General features: G+C 47.7%; 1 protein-coding gene across 1 annotated transcript in view; it reads left to right on the forward strand.

Annotated features, from left to right (window-relative positions):
* CLCN6 (chloride voltage-gated channel 6) overlaps positions 1 to 17,860 on the forward strand; it is a 30,525-nt gene that overhangs the window by 9,278 nt on the left and 3,387 nt on the right. The window contains exons 5-22 of the mRNA XM_063104348.1: positions 1,258 to 1,324; positions 2,995 to 3,101; positions 3,699 to 3,825; positions 4,413 to 4,480; positions 5,731 to 5,789; positions 6,686 to 6,818; positions 7,449 to 7,562; positions 7,827 to 7,993; positions 8,571 to 8,697; positions 11,324 to 11,450; positions 11,701 to 11,854; positions 11,997 to 12,156; positions 12,244 to 12,350; positions 13,374 to 13,560; positions 14,414 to 14,571; positions 14,754 to 14,910; positions 16,514 to 16,621; positions 16,723 to 16,848. Of these exons, the coding sequence (XP_062960418.1) occupies positions 1,258 to 1,324; positions 2,995 to 3,101; positions 3,699 to 3,825; positions 4,413 to 4,480; positions 5,731 to 5,789; positions 6,686 to 6,818; positions 7,449 to 7,562; positions 7,827 to 7,993; positions 8,571 to 8,697; positions 11,324 to 11,450; positions 11,701 to 11,854; positions 11,997 to 12,156; positions 12,244 to 12,350; positions 13,374 to 13,560; positions 14,414 to 14,571; positions 14,754 to 14,910; positions 16,514 to 16,621; positions 16,723 to 16,848 (2,253 nt within the window). The remainder of the gene's footprint in view (positions 1 to 1,257; positions 1,325 to 2,994; positions 3,102 to 3,698; positions 3,826 to 4,412; positions 4,481 to 5,730; positions 5,790 to 6,685; positions 6,819 to 7,448; positions 7,563 to 7,826; positions 7,994 to 8,570; positions 8,698 to 11,323; positions 11,451 to 11,700; positions 11,855 to 11,996; positions 12,157 to 12,243; positions 12,351 to 13,373; positions 13,561 to 14,413; positions 14,572 to 14,753; positions 14,911 to 16,513; positions 16,622 to 16,722; positions 16,849 to 17,860) is intronic.

Raw genomic sequence — 17,860 nt, forward strand, 5'->3', positions numbered from 1 at the left:
GCAGGGAGGGGGAACTCTGGTATATATGGGGAGGAGGAATAGGTCTACGTCCAGCATTTACCCTACACTGGGTAAGAATAATGGCATTCAAAAGGCTTCTGGCAACATTCTGATGGATACCATTGTGGGGGGAACTTGGGTTGATTTAATTGTTTGACCGGAATCGGAGTATTTATTTTGCTGTGTATATTTCTAGTTGTAAATTTCCCTGTAGTAAGCATAGTCATTAGCCATCTAGTTAGTCTTTTTGCTACTTTTATATCAAACTCCTTTGAACTACCATTTATCAGTACACAGCTTAACCTTATACCCTTGTATTCTAGGAAGGCAGACCTGCCTTTATAATGCAGCAACCAGCTCCTTTGACTGCTGACTCTTGGATCTGTCACCACCTACTGTTTCAGTATTAAAAGGTCTCCAGGCATTGATTTGAGGGAAGGCCAGAGTTAAAGGCATGATGAGTTAAAGGCATGAAGCCTTTCATCCTGAAGCCACAAATTAGAAGTCTTTCTAATTCTTTTTTAAGCCCTGAGCACTTATAAGAGGGGAATAGTGGAACATGGGTTGCTTTCTCTACCCAGAGTAACCATTGACTAATAAGATGGTTACAAGTCCAAATAATGACATAAAATATGAAATGCTAATAACACACATGCAAAAACCACATACACTTAAGTGAAGGTTGTCTTTTAAAGTAATACCCTAAGCTGTGTGCTTATTCTTCTAAACATCACTGAAGACATTTTTGGCACTCTTCTTTTGAAACCACCTTTGCAAAGGGTTGAGTGGTTCCTCACACAACTCAGTATTACTACTGTTTTTTTTTGTTTGTTTGTTTTTTCTGGGGTTTTTTGGTGGCTAGCCAGCAGAGGGATGGAACCCTGGACCTTGATGTTCCCAGCACCACACTCTAACCAACTGAACTAACCAGCCAGCCCAAGTGTTATTACTCTTGAACCACAGAGCGGTCTTCTTTGGTTAACTCACATCTTTTTCTGCACCCTTTCCTCTTTTTGTTTTACTTTGCTTCACTCAACTTAGCTGTTCCCCCTTCCTTTGCTCTTTGGAGGGTTGGTGGGACCAGGGTGGAGCAGGGGTCTCCTCAAAAGCCAGAGTGACTTATGAAGCTCATTCACATATTGCTGTTGGTGACTTGATCAGCCCCCCTAAGTTAGTGGGGGAAGGCGGTGCTCTCAAGAGAGCACCTGTTACATGCCTGGGAAGGGGGCTGAGTGCTGGATCGCTTGCTCTTCACAGGTGGGTCTCTTTGTGGACTTTTTTGTGCGACTCTTCACCCAACTCAAGTTTGGAGTAGTACAGACATGTATCCTTTCCACAGTTGCTCGTGCTCGTGGACTTAAGTGGTCACTGAGATTCTTTTTTGTCTAGAAATGAGTTTAACAGTAAACTACATACTTGAAGGGGTACTTATTAGCCATTCCGCCTTAAGGTTTTCAACAGTCATTGAAGGACACACAAAGAAGACTTCAATAAATAGACGTGTTCTGAAGTTCATAGTTGGTAAGACACAAATGCCACAAAAGATGTCTGTTTTCTCCAATCCGTCTCTAAATTCAATGTAGTTTCAGTCAAAATTCCAATAGAATTTATCACAGAACTCAAATTCTCTTTCTAAACTTGTATAGAAGAGTAAAGGGTCAAAAGTAGTTGAGACAGTTTTGAACAACAAGCAGGTGGACTTGCCCTACTAGATGTCAAGACTTATAAAATTTAAGATACAGTAACTGAAGCACTGTCATATTAGTGCGGAAATATCCAATTAGACCAATAGGAAATAATGGAGAAGCAGAAACTGTTCCGTACGTACGCAGACGTGGTGAGTGACAGAGATGATGTTATAAGTCAGTGGGGAAGGGACTGATCATTTAATAAGAGATGCTGGGACATGGGTCGTTCTTTGGAAAAATATAAAATTAGATTCCTACGTCATACTGTAAATAAAAACAAATTCCAGATGGACTGAAGATGTAAGTAAGCAAAACAAAACTTTAACCGACTATATGTTGTCAAGATTAGAGAATAATTTTTAAACAAAACTCCGGAAGGCACAGACTGTAAGGGAAAAGATAAAAAAACTTGAACACATCTATTTATAAAGACAAACAACCCCAAACAACAACTATAAGACACCATAAATAAAGTGAAAACAAGTCCACAGCCTGGGAGAGGTTATTTACTCTGCTTTTAAGAGACAAATAATTAGTATCCAGCATATAGGAAGAAACCAAACAATCCAATAGAAAAGTGAGCAAAGAATGTGAACAGGTGATTCTCAGAAGAGGAAAACCGAGTGGCCAGTAACTGATGGGAAAATAATAGGAACGTGCACATTCCTACAACTCAAATTCCTCTTCTAGATGTGGACCTTAGACATGTACAGAGTCATTCATTGCAAAAAGTTGGATTGGCAAATGGGAAAATGGAAAAATTGTGTTATGTTCATATGATGTAATTTTACACAGAAGTTGAAATGAATGAACTAGGGCTGTATCAACATAGCTAATTCTCAAAAACTTGAGAGAGAAAAAAAGAAGTTGTAGAATGTACATTAACTGCAAAATAAAAATATGGAGCCGTGCAAAAATACGCAGGGAAAGATGCACAGTCATTTCAAGTTAGCGGTTTGTCCCGTGGGAGGGAAGAAGGAAAGCAAAGTTTTTTGGTGTTTTTAAATGATGTCTAATGTTTTATTTAAAAGAAAATATCTGGAGCAAATATGGCATAATGTTGAGATTTGTTAAAGCTAGGACTGTGAGGTATGGGCATATGTTACTTTTCATAATGTAGTTTTTCGTAATTTAAAAATGTAGAAGACATCTCGGGCAATTTTTTTCAAAATGTGTATGTGGAGAACAGGAAGATGTGCACTCAGCAGCCCACATGGTTTGGAAGAGAAGAAGCTACCCCATTTCACATGATTACAGGGACACCCTTGGCTGACTAGCACATTTTTCCTTAACCCCATTTCTGCAGCGGTGGAGGAATGCAGCCAGAAAGGCTGCCTTGCCCTGTCCCTCCTTGAACTCTTGGGTTTTAACTTGACCTTTGTCTTCTTGGCCAGCCTTCTTGTCTTAATTGAGGTGAGGTGGCTTGGGTATTGCCTGTTTGCTCCTGAGGTTTTGAGTCCTGCATTCATTTTCTCCCTGTCCATTTCCTCTCCCTCTTCCTCGTCAGGACAGATATATTTAGACTAGAGATATTTGAGAAAGTGGCCTCTTGTTCACTTAGAGATGTTTCTTAGAGAGGTTTCAGCCTCTGGAGAGATTAAAGAGGAAAAATCTAGATTAGGGTGGTGGCTCTCAACCTTAGCAGCACTTTAGAATCACTTAGAAAACTTAAACAAAAAAACCCCAAAAACTACTCATACTTGGATCCCAGCTCAGACAATGGGATCTCCAGAAGTAGGGTGCCCACACTGCTTGTTGAAAGGCTCCCCAACTGATGTTGACTCTCCTGAGAGCTTGTTAGAAATGCACATCCTTCCGTTTCCTCTACTGAGTCAGGAACTGCAGGGGTGGGGTGGGGGATGGAGGGCCAGCGTCTGTGGTTTAACAAGCCCTCCAGGTGATGCTGCTGCTGCTGACAGGGAGGGTCAGTTCTCCCTCGTTAGCTGCCAAGGTTGTTGAAGGTAAGCTGTAGATTTTGAGTTTGTGGGTGTGCCTGCTCTCCCCCATCAGCCAGTGGCAGCAGGTTCTGGGATACCTGAGATCAAATGCTATCTGAATGGCGTGAAGATTCCAGGAATCGTCCGTCTCCGGACTCTGCTCTGCAAAGCCTTTGGAGTGCTGTTCAGTGTGGCTGGAGGTAAGGAGGGGCTTTCTGACTTTTATCCTTCAAGGGTCAAAGATGACAAGAAATATTGTGTATGTAAATTAATTAGATTTGGACTGAAGGGCCCACCGTCAAGCAGATGTCTGCACTTTTTGTTGATGGGTTATTTTTTAAATGCAGACACTGTTAGCATGTTACTATTCAGAGAGACCTGACACACTGTTCTGTTTTGAAGTAGAATGACCATCTAGTCAGTTTGCAAAGTTGGCTTTTAGCAAACCTTTTTGTGTAAAGGGCCAGATAGTAAATATTTTAGGCTTTGTGGGCCCAGAGACAAAATCAAGGATCTTATGTTGGTACCTATATAACCATTTCAAATGTATCTATTTAAGAAAGTACAGAAACAGCTGTAGTTTGCTGACCTTCAATTTGGAATTTAAACAGTATTTTCTCTTATAGACAGACTTTAGTTGATGGGAATTTGGCTCAGTCTTCCTCTTATAAAGTCATATGATCATCTCTCTTTTATAGTCATCAAGAGAAAGGCTTGTATAGCAAAGGTCTCCTGACCCTGAGGCCTTCCTGCACTGACTGGTGGTCTCCCTTTTCACTGTTCCCAGGGCTCTTTGTGGGGAAGGAAGGCCCCATGATCCACAGCGGAGCAGTGGTGGGAGCTGGCCTCCCTCAGGTAAGGGTTGATGGCTGAGAGGGTGGGTCCCTCAGAGTGGATCTCCTGGGCCGGCTCGGGGCATGTCTGTTGTTGAATTTGGGGAAGTCCATTGGGAGGACCCTAATGTGACTTTGGAACCTGATGCCATTCTGGGTTGATGTGAAAACTACATGGTCTGTTTCCCAAAGAGCACATAACTTAACACATTGAAGTTTTAATGATGCCCTGCTGAGTCCTAGGAGCAGAAATGGGACATACAGGGAAAAAAATGTGACATACACAAATGAAGGTCACTTGGTGCTTCCGCAGCCATTGCCAAGTGCCTCCACGTAGGGTGGTTTGGTCGATCACTTCAGTACTGCCAGATCCCAAGAGGCTGGAAGCATCAGCTGAGATGGTTTTAGGTTCAGCTCTATGCTGATTCCATTTAACATAGCGTGGTAATAGTAGCAGCTGCTAGTTAAGTCTGTCTGTGTGCCAGACTCTGTCTATACTAAGTCCTTTCTTATAATCACCTTGAGTGTTTAGTTTTTATCATCGTCTCCATTCTCAGATGAGGAAACTGAGGCTTAGAGAGGTTGAGGAACTAGCTCAGGACTGCAAAGCTCCCATTTTTATGGGCTGTTCCAGATTCCTGGGCTGCAAGCTGGAGGAGTCTCAGTTTTCTGCGAGCCATCGCTTGTGGATGCTTACCTCTCTTGAGGGGAGGGAGTGATTATGAGTTGCTGAGGCGAAGGAGAGAAGGTTCTTTCTTCCAGGGCCTGTCTTTTGATGTCCCTCTTGCTACTGCCTCAGGGGCCAGGTCTCCTAGAGTGAGCTGAGCGGTGGAAGGAGGCTAAGCGTGGAGTGGGCGCCAGCCTGAGAAGTGCTTGAGCAGACAGACAGATGGCTCTTGGGCCCCTCCCCCTACCGACATCCCCTGAGCAGAGCCCATGTGATCTTCTGCAGCAGGTTTCAGTTCCTCCCAGCCCTTCGCTCAGCCCTTTCCCCTTTTTCCTTCCAACTTGTTGACTGTGCACAAAATGAGACCTTTCTGAAGGTCCTCAAAGTTTGAGGTCAGGAAAAGTAAGTTTCTCCCAGTGTGTCGGGAACTTACCTTTTTTAAGAAAAGGAGGTAACTTTTTTTTTTCTAGGTTGCTGTTTTGGACTCTTTCTTCTTGCAGCACACCTGCCCAGGTGTGCTCATGCAAAAGCGCCTCCCCAGGTGCTGTGGGTTCCTGCAGCTTCAGTCCTTGAGGGCCCCTCCCTGACTTTGTTCTCTGTTTTAGTTTCAGAGCATCTCCTTACGGAAGATCCAGTTTAACTTCCCCTATTTCCGAAGCGACAGGTATGGTAAGGGCAGGAATTGGTTTTTTTTAAAGAACAAAATGTTACCATACTACCAGTCACACCCAGTACTTGCTCCAGCCTGCCTCACAGTCTCCCCTGCTAGGCAGGCTGTGTGTGAAACCTGACTGTCAGGAAAAGAAATGGGCTTTGAATTATTCTGAAAATAAGAGGTGAAAGGTGGCATCATGACTTGTATTTTGTCATGCTGTTAGGCCTATGAGCATCTCAGGAGATGAAGATGGTCCAAGATTGAAAACCCAAAGAAGAAAGGCCACAGGCAGGCATATTATCAAGAGGGTGTTTTGTATTGCCAAGTGATTTACTTGGTCAGCTGCCTTTCTGGGCTGGAAGATGCTCTTCTCAGTGGAATTTTTAACCTTGTGGATTTGTGTGTGATACTGACCTTCACATGTTGTTAGGCCCTTGGAATCAGAGGCCCCAGTGCAGAGCTATGGGACACCTTCCGCAAGTCATTGCTCTGCTGCTGCTCTCTGTGTAACCAGCAAGCACCTGGACATCTTCACTAATGCTGTGGCTTTTCTGGAAGGAAGATCTGGTGGGAACATGCTTCACCAGTGACGGCTGGAAGTCTTTGGTCCACCTCCTGAGCTGGGGGCAGAGGTTCCATGTTCGTAGAGTAGACAGATGTTGGGAGCTCCTGTCCGGCCCTGTGCCCAGGCAGAGGAGCCACTACACCTGAGGGAGCTCTGAAGCAGAGGGTGTTTGGGTGTTGGGTGAAATGAGGCTGCCTCACCAGGGACCTGCCCTTTCAGGATCCCTGACCATTCATAGGTTGGAGATAGAAGGTTCATGGATAAGGGAGTGAGAAACTGCTGTCGCGGCTGAGGGTTCTTTCTTGGATAAACCATCTCTCCCTTTCTCTTCTCTCCTCAGGGACAAGCGAGACTTTGTGTCAGCAGGTGCGGCTGCCGGAATCGCTGCAGCTTTCGGGGCCCCAATTGGGGGTACCTTGTTCAGTCTGGAGGAGGGCTCGTCCTTCTGGAACCAAGGGCTCACGTGGAAAGTGGTGAGAACCACCTTCTAGACTTACCATGCCCCCCCCCCCCCGCCAAGTTAAACTGGGCGTTTCTTACTTGATACATTTAACATTTAAGGGTAGTTTTGATGAGACTGGGAGGGTTGACTCAATTGGAAGTTCCTTTGCTCTAGCACCTGTGACCTCCAAACTATGGACTTTTTATATTTTTCATATCAATACCCTCCCCATCCCTCAAACAACAAGCCCGAAACCAAACTGCTGTTATCTTCTCTTGATGAGCCATCTGACGTGAACACAGGGAACTGGCTATTGTCACAAGGCAGGAAGTGGCAGAGTTGGGACTTGAACCCAGCTCCTACCTCAGAGTAGGGCGTCCTTCCCATTGTGTTTACCATTCCTTTTTGGTGCAGGGTCTGGTCTGTCATAGCCTCTAAATCCATAGGCTCTCATGATAGGCTGCTTGAATGAAAACTTCATAGAACCTGATTTAAAATGCTTACACTTGAGATATAGCCGCTGTTGTGGTCCAGATCCCTATGTCCCAACCTGGGTTTCCCAGGTCTCTATGTGAAGTAGTAGGTTTTAAGAGAAAGCGCCAGGGAGGGAGCAGGATGTGTCACTATAGAATGTTCTTGTTTTTTGTCTCCTGTCCCCTAGCTTTTTTGTTCCATGTCTGCCACCTTCACCCTCAACTTCTTCCGTTCTGGGATTCAGTTTGGAAGTTGGGGTTCCTTCCGGCTCCCGGGATTGCTGAACTTTGGAGAGTTTAAGGTATGTTTTGTCCTTTCCCTCAGGACTTCTTACTTGACCTGTGAAACTGGGTGATCAGGGGGTAGGTACAGCTTCTAGCGGGGCATCTCCGCCCCCTGTAGTCTCCTCTGTGCGGGCTCGGTGTGAGCAGGGTTTCAGTGCAGCCTTGGCTCTTTTCAAAGGGAAGGCAGCCCGGCTCTTGTTTCTGTCTTCTGCTCTTCTGTCCCTTCCTGTTCTCATGGCTACTGTGGTTTTTCTCTCTCCCTCCCTTTCCCCTTCTCTCAGTGCTCTGACTCTGATAAAAAATGTCATCTCTGGACAGCTATGGATTTGGGTTTCTTCGTCGTGATGGGGGTCATTGGGGGCCTCCTGGGAGCCACGTTCAACTGTCTGAACAAGAGGCTTGCAAAGTACCGTATGCGAAACGTGCACCCGAAACCTAAGCTTGTCAGGTATCTGCACAGTTGCCCCCCAGCCTATTGTGGCTCCCTGAGCTGGGTGTGGGCCGGGCCATCTCTCCTGAGGAGGACGACCCTGCTTTCTGCACCAGCTTTGATTTCTCATCTAAGACAGGTCATAAACAGGGCCATAAATCTGCTCTGCTAGTCAGACAGGCCAAGAGGCTAAGTCTGCACTTAATTTATATCAGAGTTGCTGGTTCCCTCCTGGCCTCTCCTGACTTGCCATCAAGACACACAATGAAGTCAGAAGGGTCAGTGTGGCTCTGCTGAGGGGCTTGCTCTCAGGAGACTCTTGCCCTTGGGACTTAAATGGAAGGAGGCCATGTTTTTCCTTGGAAAGAGATGATGTGGACCCAGCAGCCCATCTTATTGACTCCCCACTTTTTACGTGCAAATTGCTGGAATACAGCAAGTCACTGACAAATTCTGCCTGTGGGTTGACTGACCAGGGGCTGCTGTGAATGTTCTTTGGGGAACGAGGGGTGGGGGTAGGCAGGGCTGTGTGTTTGAGTTCCCAAGACCAGGGCATCTTCCTACTGCATCGTAACAGCTGTGCTTTGCTTCCTAGAGTCTTAGAGAGCCTCTTGGTTGCTCTGGTAACCACTGTGGTGGTGTTTGTGGCCTCGATGGTGTTAGGAGAGTGCCGACAGATGTCATCTTCGAGTCAAATCAGTAATAACTCATTCCAGCTCCAGGTAATCCCAGTACGCCTACTGCCTTTATCCTACACCCACGAAGAAGAATCCAGAAATGTGTGACTTGCCTCTGTTTAGAGCTAATAGATGTACTGGGCACATCCTTCCACACCTGTATCAGATTGCTGAGAGATACAGGAATTTGCGCAGCACACACGCTCTCTCTTTTCCACTTTTGTGAGAACCCTGGCCATCACAGAGGGGAACACCTCTCTGTTGAACAAAACTCACTGGGAACAGAAGCTCAGGAAGCTGACTGCCCACTTCTCTCCAAGCCCTAGTTATTCTTCTGCCTCTCTATGCCCGAAAGGGGCCCGCCAGCCCTGAGGCTCAGCACCCATTGCTTCACCTACGCTCTCTCCTACCGGGAGAGTCACTGTTAGGGCAGGGAGAATGGAATGTCTGCCTCAGGGTGAGCAACGGTCCTGACTCTTCCCAGCATCCTCTGGTTCTTGCTGGGTTTAGATCGTTGACTGCCATGCATCCTTTTTGCACTTCCCCTTTTCCCTTCTTAGGGTATGTGTTATTTTCCAGAACCTTTCCCTGAGGAGCTGGCCCATGAGGTGGGTGTTGGCGCTCACTCTGCCCTGTACTTTCGGGTCCAGCCCACTGGTTCTGGGGGCTGGATATGTGGCCGAGTGGGTCAGCCAAGTACGTGGCTCTGGCCACTGGGATGGAGGCTGGCAAGTATTCTCTCACAACTCTGTCTTCTTGTTGCTCCTAAGTAGCCACCTGAATCTCTCAGATTCCCTTTGGGGCCCTTGTCTTGGGTGGCTGCCTCTTCAGTATCTCCGGAATAGTCCACGAATAGCTAGAACATTGGATCAGGGGTCAACAGACGACGGCCTAAGGGCCACATTTGGCCGTTGGCAACTGCTTGTTTTGTATAGTCCCCAGTCCCCAGGCTAAGAATGGTTTTTACATTTTTCAAAGGGGTCAGGAGTGGGGCAGGGAGAAGAATGTGCCGCAGTATGTGGCCGGCAAAGTCTAAATATTTATTCTCTGGCTCTTTATAGAAAAAGTTTGCCAACCTTTGTTGTTCATTATTCCCAAAGCCACTTCATTACCAGACAGTGTTTTTCAAAATGTGCTCTATTATGGAACGTTGATATCTGTGGTTAAGAAACAAAAAAAGTTTCTGTAATAGGAGACTTCTTAGGGCCTTTAGTATCCAAGAGATGTTACAACGTTTGGCGTGTTTATCATGTGCCAGATATTCCACTTTACATACATGCTCTCATTTCACCCTTTGCACCACTGTGCTGGTAGTAGTGTTATCCCCATTTTACAGATGAGAAAACAAGCAAAGTGAAGCCTTGACCAAGGTCACTCACCTAGTAATATTTAGCACAAGGAGTAGGTGTTATTCCCATTTTATAGACGAGGAAACTGAAGCTTCATGAAATGAAATACCTTTCCCAAGGTCACTAGAGAGTGGCAGAGTTAGGGTCAAAGTCATCTGATGTTGGAACCTGTGCTCTTTTAGCAGATACACTGGTTTCCAAGAAGTGTGTCACCACAGGACTCTTTCCAGAGCCTGCAGAATTGCTGTTCCTCCAGACATAGTTTGGGAAACACTGCATGTGTTGATTATTAAGCTATCGTTTCAGCTTGTCCACTGTTGACTCTGCTCTGTGATGCTGGGTCTCTGCACACATTTCTCCTTTGCCATTAGTGGATTCTGCCATTAGGGGAAGCTGTCCTGTTTCCTACAGCAGCCAGCATCCAGCTGTATTGCCTAGCCAGGCTGAATTGGTAGGATGATATGAACCTTTACCTGGTGCTCTTATAATGTCCACATAAGGCGTCTCTGCAGCATCATGAATAGTGAATCCAGGAAAAACCCATATCCTTAAGTAATCTTTGAAGTAACACTTCCTGTTCATGTATACAGTGATGGGTGTGATGTACCTCCCTGCACACCATCAACAGAAAACCAGAAATGTCATGCTCCAAACACCCTTGCCCTCTAGGGAGTTGGGTGTACCAGCCTCTCATCTTCCCACACACAGTGACAGCAAGAGTAAGAGGTCTAAAATGTGGAGAAATAATCTCTTTTTCTTAGTTTGGGTTCCATTCACCAGATGGGTTTTGCGGGGAGAGGCAGACAGGAGCTGGTGTCTGCCATCCCAAAGCAGGTTTTCTTTTGCAGCAAATTCAGGATAAAAGCTTTTTTCATTTGGAACCAAAGTTGGGGTTTTATGTCAAACAGTGCCCCAGACTCTCCTCCCAGCCACCTGTCAACTCCTAGCCACTTCTCTCCCCTGCCTCACCTTCCCATAGTCCTTGGGGCTCCCAGACCAGGCTGCTAGCAGGGTCGCTTACAAAGTTGGTAGCAGGAGAGAAGCAGAACCGAATCCATGGTGAGTTATAGTCGTGACGTTGTCATTATGAGCATGGCTGAATAAAGGCCCTCATGCTGATTCTTTCATTCTTTGCATTCAAAGTACAAAGCTTATTATCACAGTTGGCTATTGTTGGGTATAGGTCAGTGTTTGCTGCCTGTTGAACTTGCAGGTGCTGTCCAGCCAGACACTTTTGACCTAGCTGGAGACATCTCACTTGAAGACTCAAGAGTGCTCTGGAGAGGTGCCCTTGTCCTGACTTTTTGATTCCTCCTTCTTAGGTGACATCAGAAGATGTGAATTCCACTATCAGGACATTTTTTTGTCCCAATGATACCTACAATGATATGGCCACACTCTTCTTCAATCCCCAGGAGTCTGCCATCCTGCAGCTTTTCCACCAGGACAGTGAGTGTCTTGTGCTGCAGCCCACTCCCAGGTGACAGGTTCATCTCAGACACACCAGCCTTGCCCTTCACGCTGAGCAAAGAGCAGGACTTCCCTTTGTAATCCGGCTCGGACGGAAGATTAGAGTTCCTACCTCCGATGTTGGAAGCTAAACCGACTGGGGTTGGGAAGGGCCTGGTGGGAGCTGAGATGGGCTGGTGGGCCTTGGCAGGTGTCTGCAGTGGGACTCAGGGCAGCTCTCGCCTTACAGGTACTTTCAGCCCCATCACCTTGGCCTTGTTCTGCATCCTCTACTTCTTACTTGCGTGTTGGACTTATGGTATTTCTGTTCCGAGCGGCCTTTTTGTGCCTTCTCTGCTATGTGGAGCTGCTTTTGGACGTTTAGTCGCCAATGTCCTAAAAAGGTACAGTGTGTGTGTGTCTGTGTGTATGTGCGTGCCCACGTATGTGCATATTCACAAGTGTGCAAACCGCAGGTCCCTCCTGAACCCACCCCCAACCTACCAATGTGATTGTAACCACGTTCTTGGTTTCTTTCCGCACTAGCTACATTGGATTGGGCCACATCTATTCAGGGACCTTTGCTGTGATTGGTGCCGCAGCTTTCTTGGGTGGGATCGTCCGTATGACCATCAGTCTCACAGTCATCCTGATTGAGTCTACCAACGAAATCACTTACGGGCTTCCCATTATTATCACACTCATGGTGAGCACTTCCCTCCAAGGTACTTTCAAGCTCAGGGCCAAGTTCATCCCAAAGGGCCTGTTTTCAGGTCTTCACTTTGTGTTTCAGGTGGCCAAATGGACCGGGGACTTTTTCAATAAGGGCATTTATGATATCCACGTGGGTTTGCGAGGTGTGCCTCTTCTGGAGTGGGAGACGGAGGTGGAAATGGACAAGTAAGGCCATGATTTCTCTCATCCTAGTTTCAGAATTTATAAGCTCTAGGGCTTAAGGAATGTTGGTATTAAAGGAGGAAACAGTAACTCAAGTTTATTGGGCTGGAAGAAGCAGCACATTTGTTCCCAAGCATATCTGGGAATATTGAGCAGCTCAAGGTGGCTGGGAATTGAGTGGGCTGGGCAGGGGGCAGGGGGCACGGTGGGAGCTTAGGGGCATGGCCTCTTCTCAGTTGTGTTTGGCTTCTGTGGCATTCTGGTTAAATATGTACTGAGATCTCTGGATCAAGTTTGTGATATGATTGAATGTTTAAAGTAAGGGTATACCAAGCCCTGGGAATGAGAACTAGCCTGCTTCACGTGTGCCTAAGAAAATGTCGCACCATCAGCACTGATTATTCTGCACATAATCACCTATTAACCCACCTAATAATCCAGAAATATTTGAGGCCTCCTCTGTTTGGATATCAAGCCCTTATAGGCTAATGCAGGGGCCAGCAAGCCTTTTCTGTAAAAGGCCAGTAGCACATATTTCAGTTTTGCAGGCCGTATGGCTGCTGTCCCAACCATTGAGCATGAGAGCAGTCACAGACAGTGTGTAAATGAGTGAGCATGGCTGGATTTGATCTGTGCACTCTGGTTTCCCATCCCCTGAACTAAAGGAGCTCATTGTTTTGTAAATTCCACTGGTATAATTAGCCACACATGGAGTGTGCCATGGAGTGCCGAGGAGGTGGGCAAGCTGATGGGGTTCACTGAGAGGGAGCACTTGTATTAAGCTGAGAGAGGAGTACAGGCCCACAGTGTGACAAAGCAGGGAAGGGCATTTGAGGATGGGGAATAGCATGTGCAAAGGGGATGCAGGTACAAAGGGAGGCCTTGGGTTCAAGAACCACTGGGTTCAGAAGAGCAGGCCTAGTGGTACAAGCAATGATGGAGAACCAGCATGGCCCTATCACAAACTGCTCCAAGGGGGGCTGCAGGCTCTGTCATGAGGTTGGATGGCTTCCCTCCCTCCCCCAGGCTAAGAGCCAGTGATGTCATGGAGCCCAACCTGACCTACGTCTACCCGCATACCCGCATCCAGTCTCTGGTTAGCATCCTGCGTACTACAGTCCACCACGCCTTTCCTGTGGTCACTGAGAACCGGGGCAATGAGAAGGAATTCATGAAGGGCAACCAGCTTATTAGTAACAACATCAAATTCAAGGTAAAGAAAACAGCCTGAGAGGAAAGGCTGCTCAGTGCTTGCCACACTCCCCAGCTGGCATGGACGCACTTGGCTCCCAGGGAGAATCAGCACTATCTTTACTATGTGCGACAGTGAGGCTGGATTTAGTGAGGCTGGACTTTATTGGGCCATCAAAGTGTGCATTCATTCTTGTGTCAGTAAGCATATGCACAGACCTTTTTTTTTTTCTAAGTCAGCAGGTTTCATTATTCATTATCCACTTTGTGCAAGTATCAGGGAGGGTTCTAGAATTGCCAAAAACAGAAGTGGACTTTGACTTACTTAAGAAAGAAAAAGAAACCAACTGGAAGCTTCAGGACTGAGAGGAAAGCCTGGGTGCTCTGGGGAGGCAGGTGCAGGGACCCAGGAGGAATGCACACCAGCTGTTCTCTGTCCTTGGAGTACTCCCAATTCATGATCCAGGGAGAGGGGGAGTCCCATTGCCTGAGTTGGATCATGTGCCCACCCCTTGGCACGGTGGCTTTGGGGGTGGGCTCATCAATGGATAGTCCCACCAGGAGAAGCTTTAGGAGACAAGACGTTCCCCTCTAGAGCACTGAGAGGCTCTTCCCAAATCAAAAGAGTAGGGATGTTAGGCCGGCAGACACGACAGGGTCTCCAGCCCAGTCCTAGGATTCTCACTGGCTCCTTTGAATCACAAGCCCCTGAGCCACTGAGAATTCCTTGCTTTTCCTACATTAGGATGTGCTTTTGACCCTCATTGTCCTCAAGTCCCTAAGCTCAGTGGGTGCTGCCGTGTCGGTGTGCCCACGGGTAGCAATTCAGGGCCTCCCTGTAGAAGCCCCGTCATCGTTATCCCTCCCCCACACAGAAATCCAGCATCCTCACCCGGGCTGGTGAACAGCGCAGACGGAGCCAGTCCATGAAGTCCTACCCATCCAGCGAGTTGCGGCACATGTGCGATGAGCACGTGATCTCTGAGGAGCCATCTGAGAAGGAAGACCTCCTGCAGCAGATGCTCGAGAGGAGGTGAGCATGGGCTGCTCGCCCAGGGGTCAGCTGCCCGTGGGCTGCACGAGCAAGCCAGCCCAATGCCCAGGTGCAGCTGGGTAGCTCCCGAGCCTCGTGGGAACTTGGGAAGTGGCTGGGGCATGGACAAGAAGCCATCATGCTGAGGGTGCACTAGGCAGCGTCTGGTTTTTGTGTAACAGATACACTCCCTACCCCAACCTATACCCTGACCAGTCCCCAAGTGAAGACTGGACCATGGAGGAACGCTTCCGCCCTCTGACCTTCCATGGCCTGATCCTTCGGTCACAACTTGTCACCCTGCTCGTCCGGGGAGTTTGTTATTCTGAAAGTCAGTCGGTAAGTCACCAGGATTCTGGAAGGCAGGAGGTTGTTAGGAATATGGTCCCTGAACTTCAGGGAGAGAGAGGTGGTTCTTTGAGCAACTTTCATGTGTCTGGGCTGTGTCTGGTGGTGCATGCTGCCTCATGGCCCCTTGCTACAGTCAGTGTCCCTCCAAGTGACACCTGGTGAGGGCAGTGTGGTTCCCCTCCAGTTGTGCTTCACTTAGTCTCTGGACTCTTGCTAAGTGCCTTCTACTGGCCTGTGGTCTTTTAATGCAATTTCTGTATTTTAATTTCTGGTAGGAATGCACTTTCTTAAATGCATTACCAAAAGAAACGCCATTCTTTCCATTGGTTGTACTGTAGTTCTTTTCCCCCTTTCATTTGGCTTTTAGAGATATGAGGGGTGGGTGGGATGTGTTGTTTGAAGGGGTCCCTGGAGCCTCCCGAGACCTACACACCCTCCAACACGTTACCCAGAGACCCCGTTTCCACACTGACTCTCCTGGCTGGGGTCTTGGCCATGGGAGGCCAGCCTGAGGCCACCCATGGTCCAGCTGGCCTGCAGAGAACAGTTAACATGAGGCAGGACAGAAAGGGCCATGGGCCATGTTGGGGGACAGCCTGGCTGCAGGTGGGGTGGAAGGTGACATGCAGCACAGGGACAAGGAAGTAGAGGGGGTGACACGGGTAGATCCTGCAGGTCCTTGCCTGGATGCGGAAACCAGCTGGCCTGGCCCAGCAAAGCTCAGGGAGCTGGGGGCTGCTGCTGGCAGTGGATGGGTGTGAGGGCAAAGCTGCATGTGGGGTAGGGGAGGAGGCAGGTGGTGCCAACGGTGTGCCTGGCCTGGGCAGTGAGAACCGAGGGAGAACCCAGGAGACTGGGAATGGAGGAATAGCAGCAGAGCTACTGTCATGCTTCCCTATGGCTGCTTATCAAAGTGCCGCAGAGTGAGGGGCTTGAAACAGCGGAACCTCTCGTGGTTAAAGGCCACAGTACAAGATCCAGGTGTTGGCAGGGCCAGGCTGCCTCTGAAGACCTGGGAGAGAATCTGTCTGGCCTCTTCCTAGCTCGTGGTGGTTGCCTGCAGTCCTTGACCTTCCTTGGCTGTAGACATGTCACTCCGGTTTTGCCTGTTATTACATGACATTCTCCCCGTGTGTCTTCCTTTTTGTGAGGACCCTGTCATTGCATTTAGGAATCACCCTAATTAAGTATGACCTCATTTTAACTTGATTACGTATGCAAAGACCATATTTCTAGTAAGGTCAGATTCACAAGTATTAGGGCTTAGGACTTGGCCATATCTTCTTTGGGGACACAGTTTAGTTAGCACTTTTCTCATTTAGATTTCAAAATAACCAACCCATTTGCATCTTATGGATGAAGAAAGGGAAGTTTCGAGAGATCAGGGGACTTGCCCAGGTGACACAGCTAGGAATTGGCCAAGAACTGGCTTTGGGTTGAGTCGCTCCAAAGCACCTGCTGCTCTGCACGACATGCCTTTCAGCGGGACCATGGCTGGGCGGATGCAGACATCAAGGGGAGGGGACTCTAGGTGTGACCCTGCCAACTGCTGCTGCTTGGCACAAGGGCAGTGTCTTGGTTGGAATTGCAGTGCGCCAGCCAGCCACGCCTTTCCTACGCTGAGATGGCCGAGGATTACCCACGGTACCCTGACATCCATGACCTGGACCTGACGCTGCTGAACCCACGGATGATCGTGGTGAGAAGTGCTGTCCCTCTAGGCCTGTCCTGCATGAAACGCTGCTTGTCCATTCTGTTCCCATCTCAGGCCATGGATGACATGTGCTGTCTCTTCTGCAGGATGTCACCCCATACATGAACCCTTCACCCTTCACCGTCTCGCCCAACACTCACGTCTCCCAAGTCTTCAACCTCTTCAGAACGATGGGCCTGCGCCACTTGCCTGTGGTGAATGCGGTGGGAGAGGTGAGCCTGAGTCCGGGTGGAGAAAGGGGAACCCATGCCACCGCCACCCACCTTCTCAAAAGGATCCTCCAACCACGGTGCTATTTGAGAGTCCAGGCTTCTCAACCAGGAGGAAACATTAGAATTCCACAGGGAGGATTCTCAAACTAAAGCCCCCTCTGCAACTCCCCTAGCTAGAGTGAGACAGAGGGAGCCGGCTGGATCATGTGGCTTGGAAATCCTTCCCCCTTTGGCCTCCTGCATGTTTACTGTCTGTCCCCTGCTTGGCCGGCAGATGGCACCACTGTCCTACTGGCTTTCCTTTCCACCACCAGAACCGCTTAGGGCTCTCTTAAGTTCTGAATGTTTCTTGTCACTCCTGACCTAGTCTTTATGTTCCTCAGTCCCCCACCCCTGCCCTGGGGATTCATTGCATTGAATGAGAGAATGTCCAACAATATACTTTGAGAGTTTTAAAATATAAATTACCAAGTAATTATTGCTGTAGACTCTTCCATTTTTTTTTCTTTTTAGGACATTCTGGTTTTTTATCATACATTATTTTATTATAGAAAGATAAGGAAATACAGATAAGTAAAAAAATCAAAACCAAACCCTTATCCCTAGCCTGCAGAGGTAGCTATGTTAACTTTTCAAGACATACCCTTTCAGTCTTTTTTTCCTACCTATTTGGAGGTAGAGATTTTACATACCAAGGTTTAATGAAAATGGAATCACTATTCACTGTTTAATAGCCTGACTTTTCACTTCATCTGTAGGAAATGACTTTCCACAGCAGAAAACCTTCATGTATAGTGTTATTTTAATGGCTCTGCAGCATGGCTGTCCAATCACTTATTCAGTGTCCTCAATTGTTGGATATTTAGTTAGATTTTATTACAACCATCATGCCCTTTTGAGGCTTTCAGTACATGTTGCCAAATTGCCTTCCAGGAAGTGATACCTCTTTAAAGGGTGAGTATCATACGGCATAACCCTGGCACAGCACGGCGTGTTCTTGCACAGATTCAGT

Source organism: Cynocephalus volans, chromosome 8 (genome assembly GCF_027409185.1).
Source record: "Cynocephalus volans isolate mCynVol1 chromosome 8, mCynVol1.pri, whole genome shotgun sequence".
NCBI lineage: Eukaryota > Metazoa > Chordata > Mammalia > Dermoptera > Cynocephalidae > Cynocephalus > Cynocephalus volans.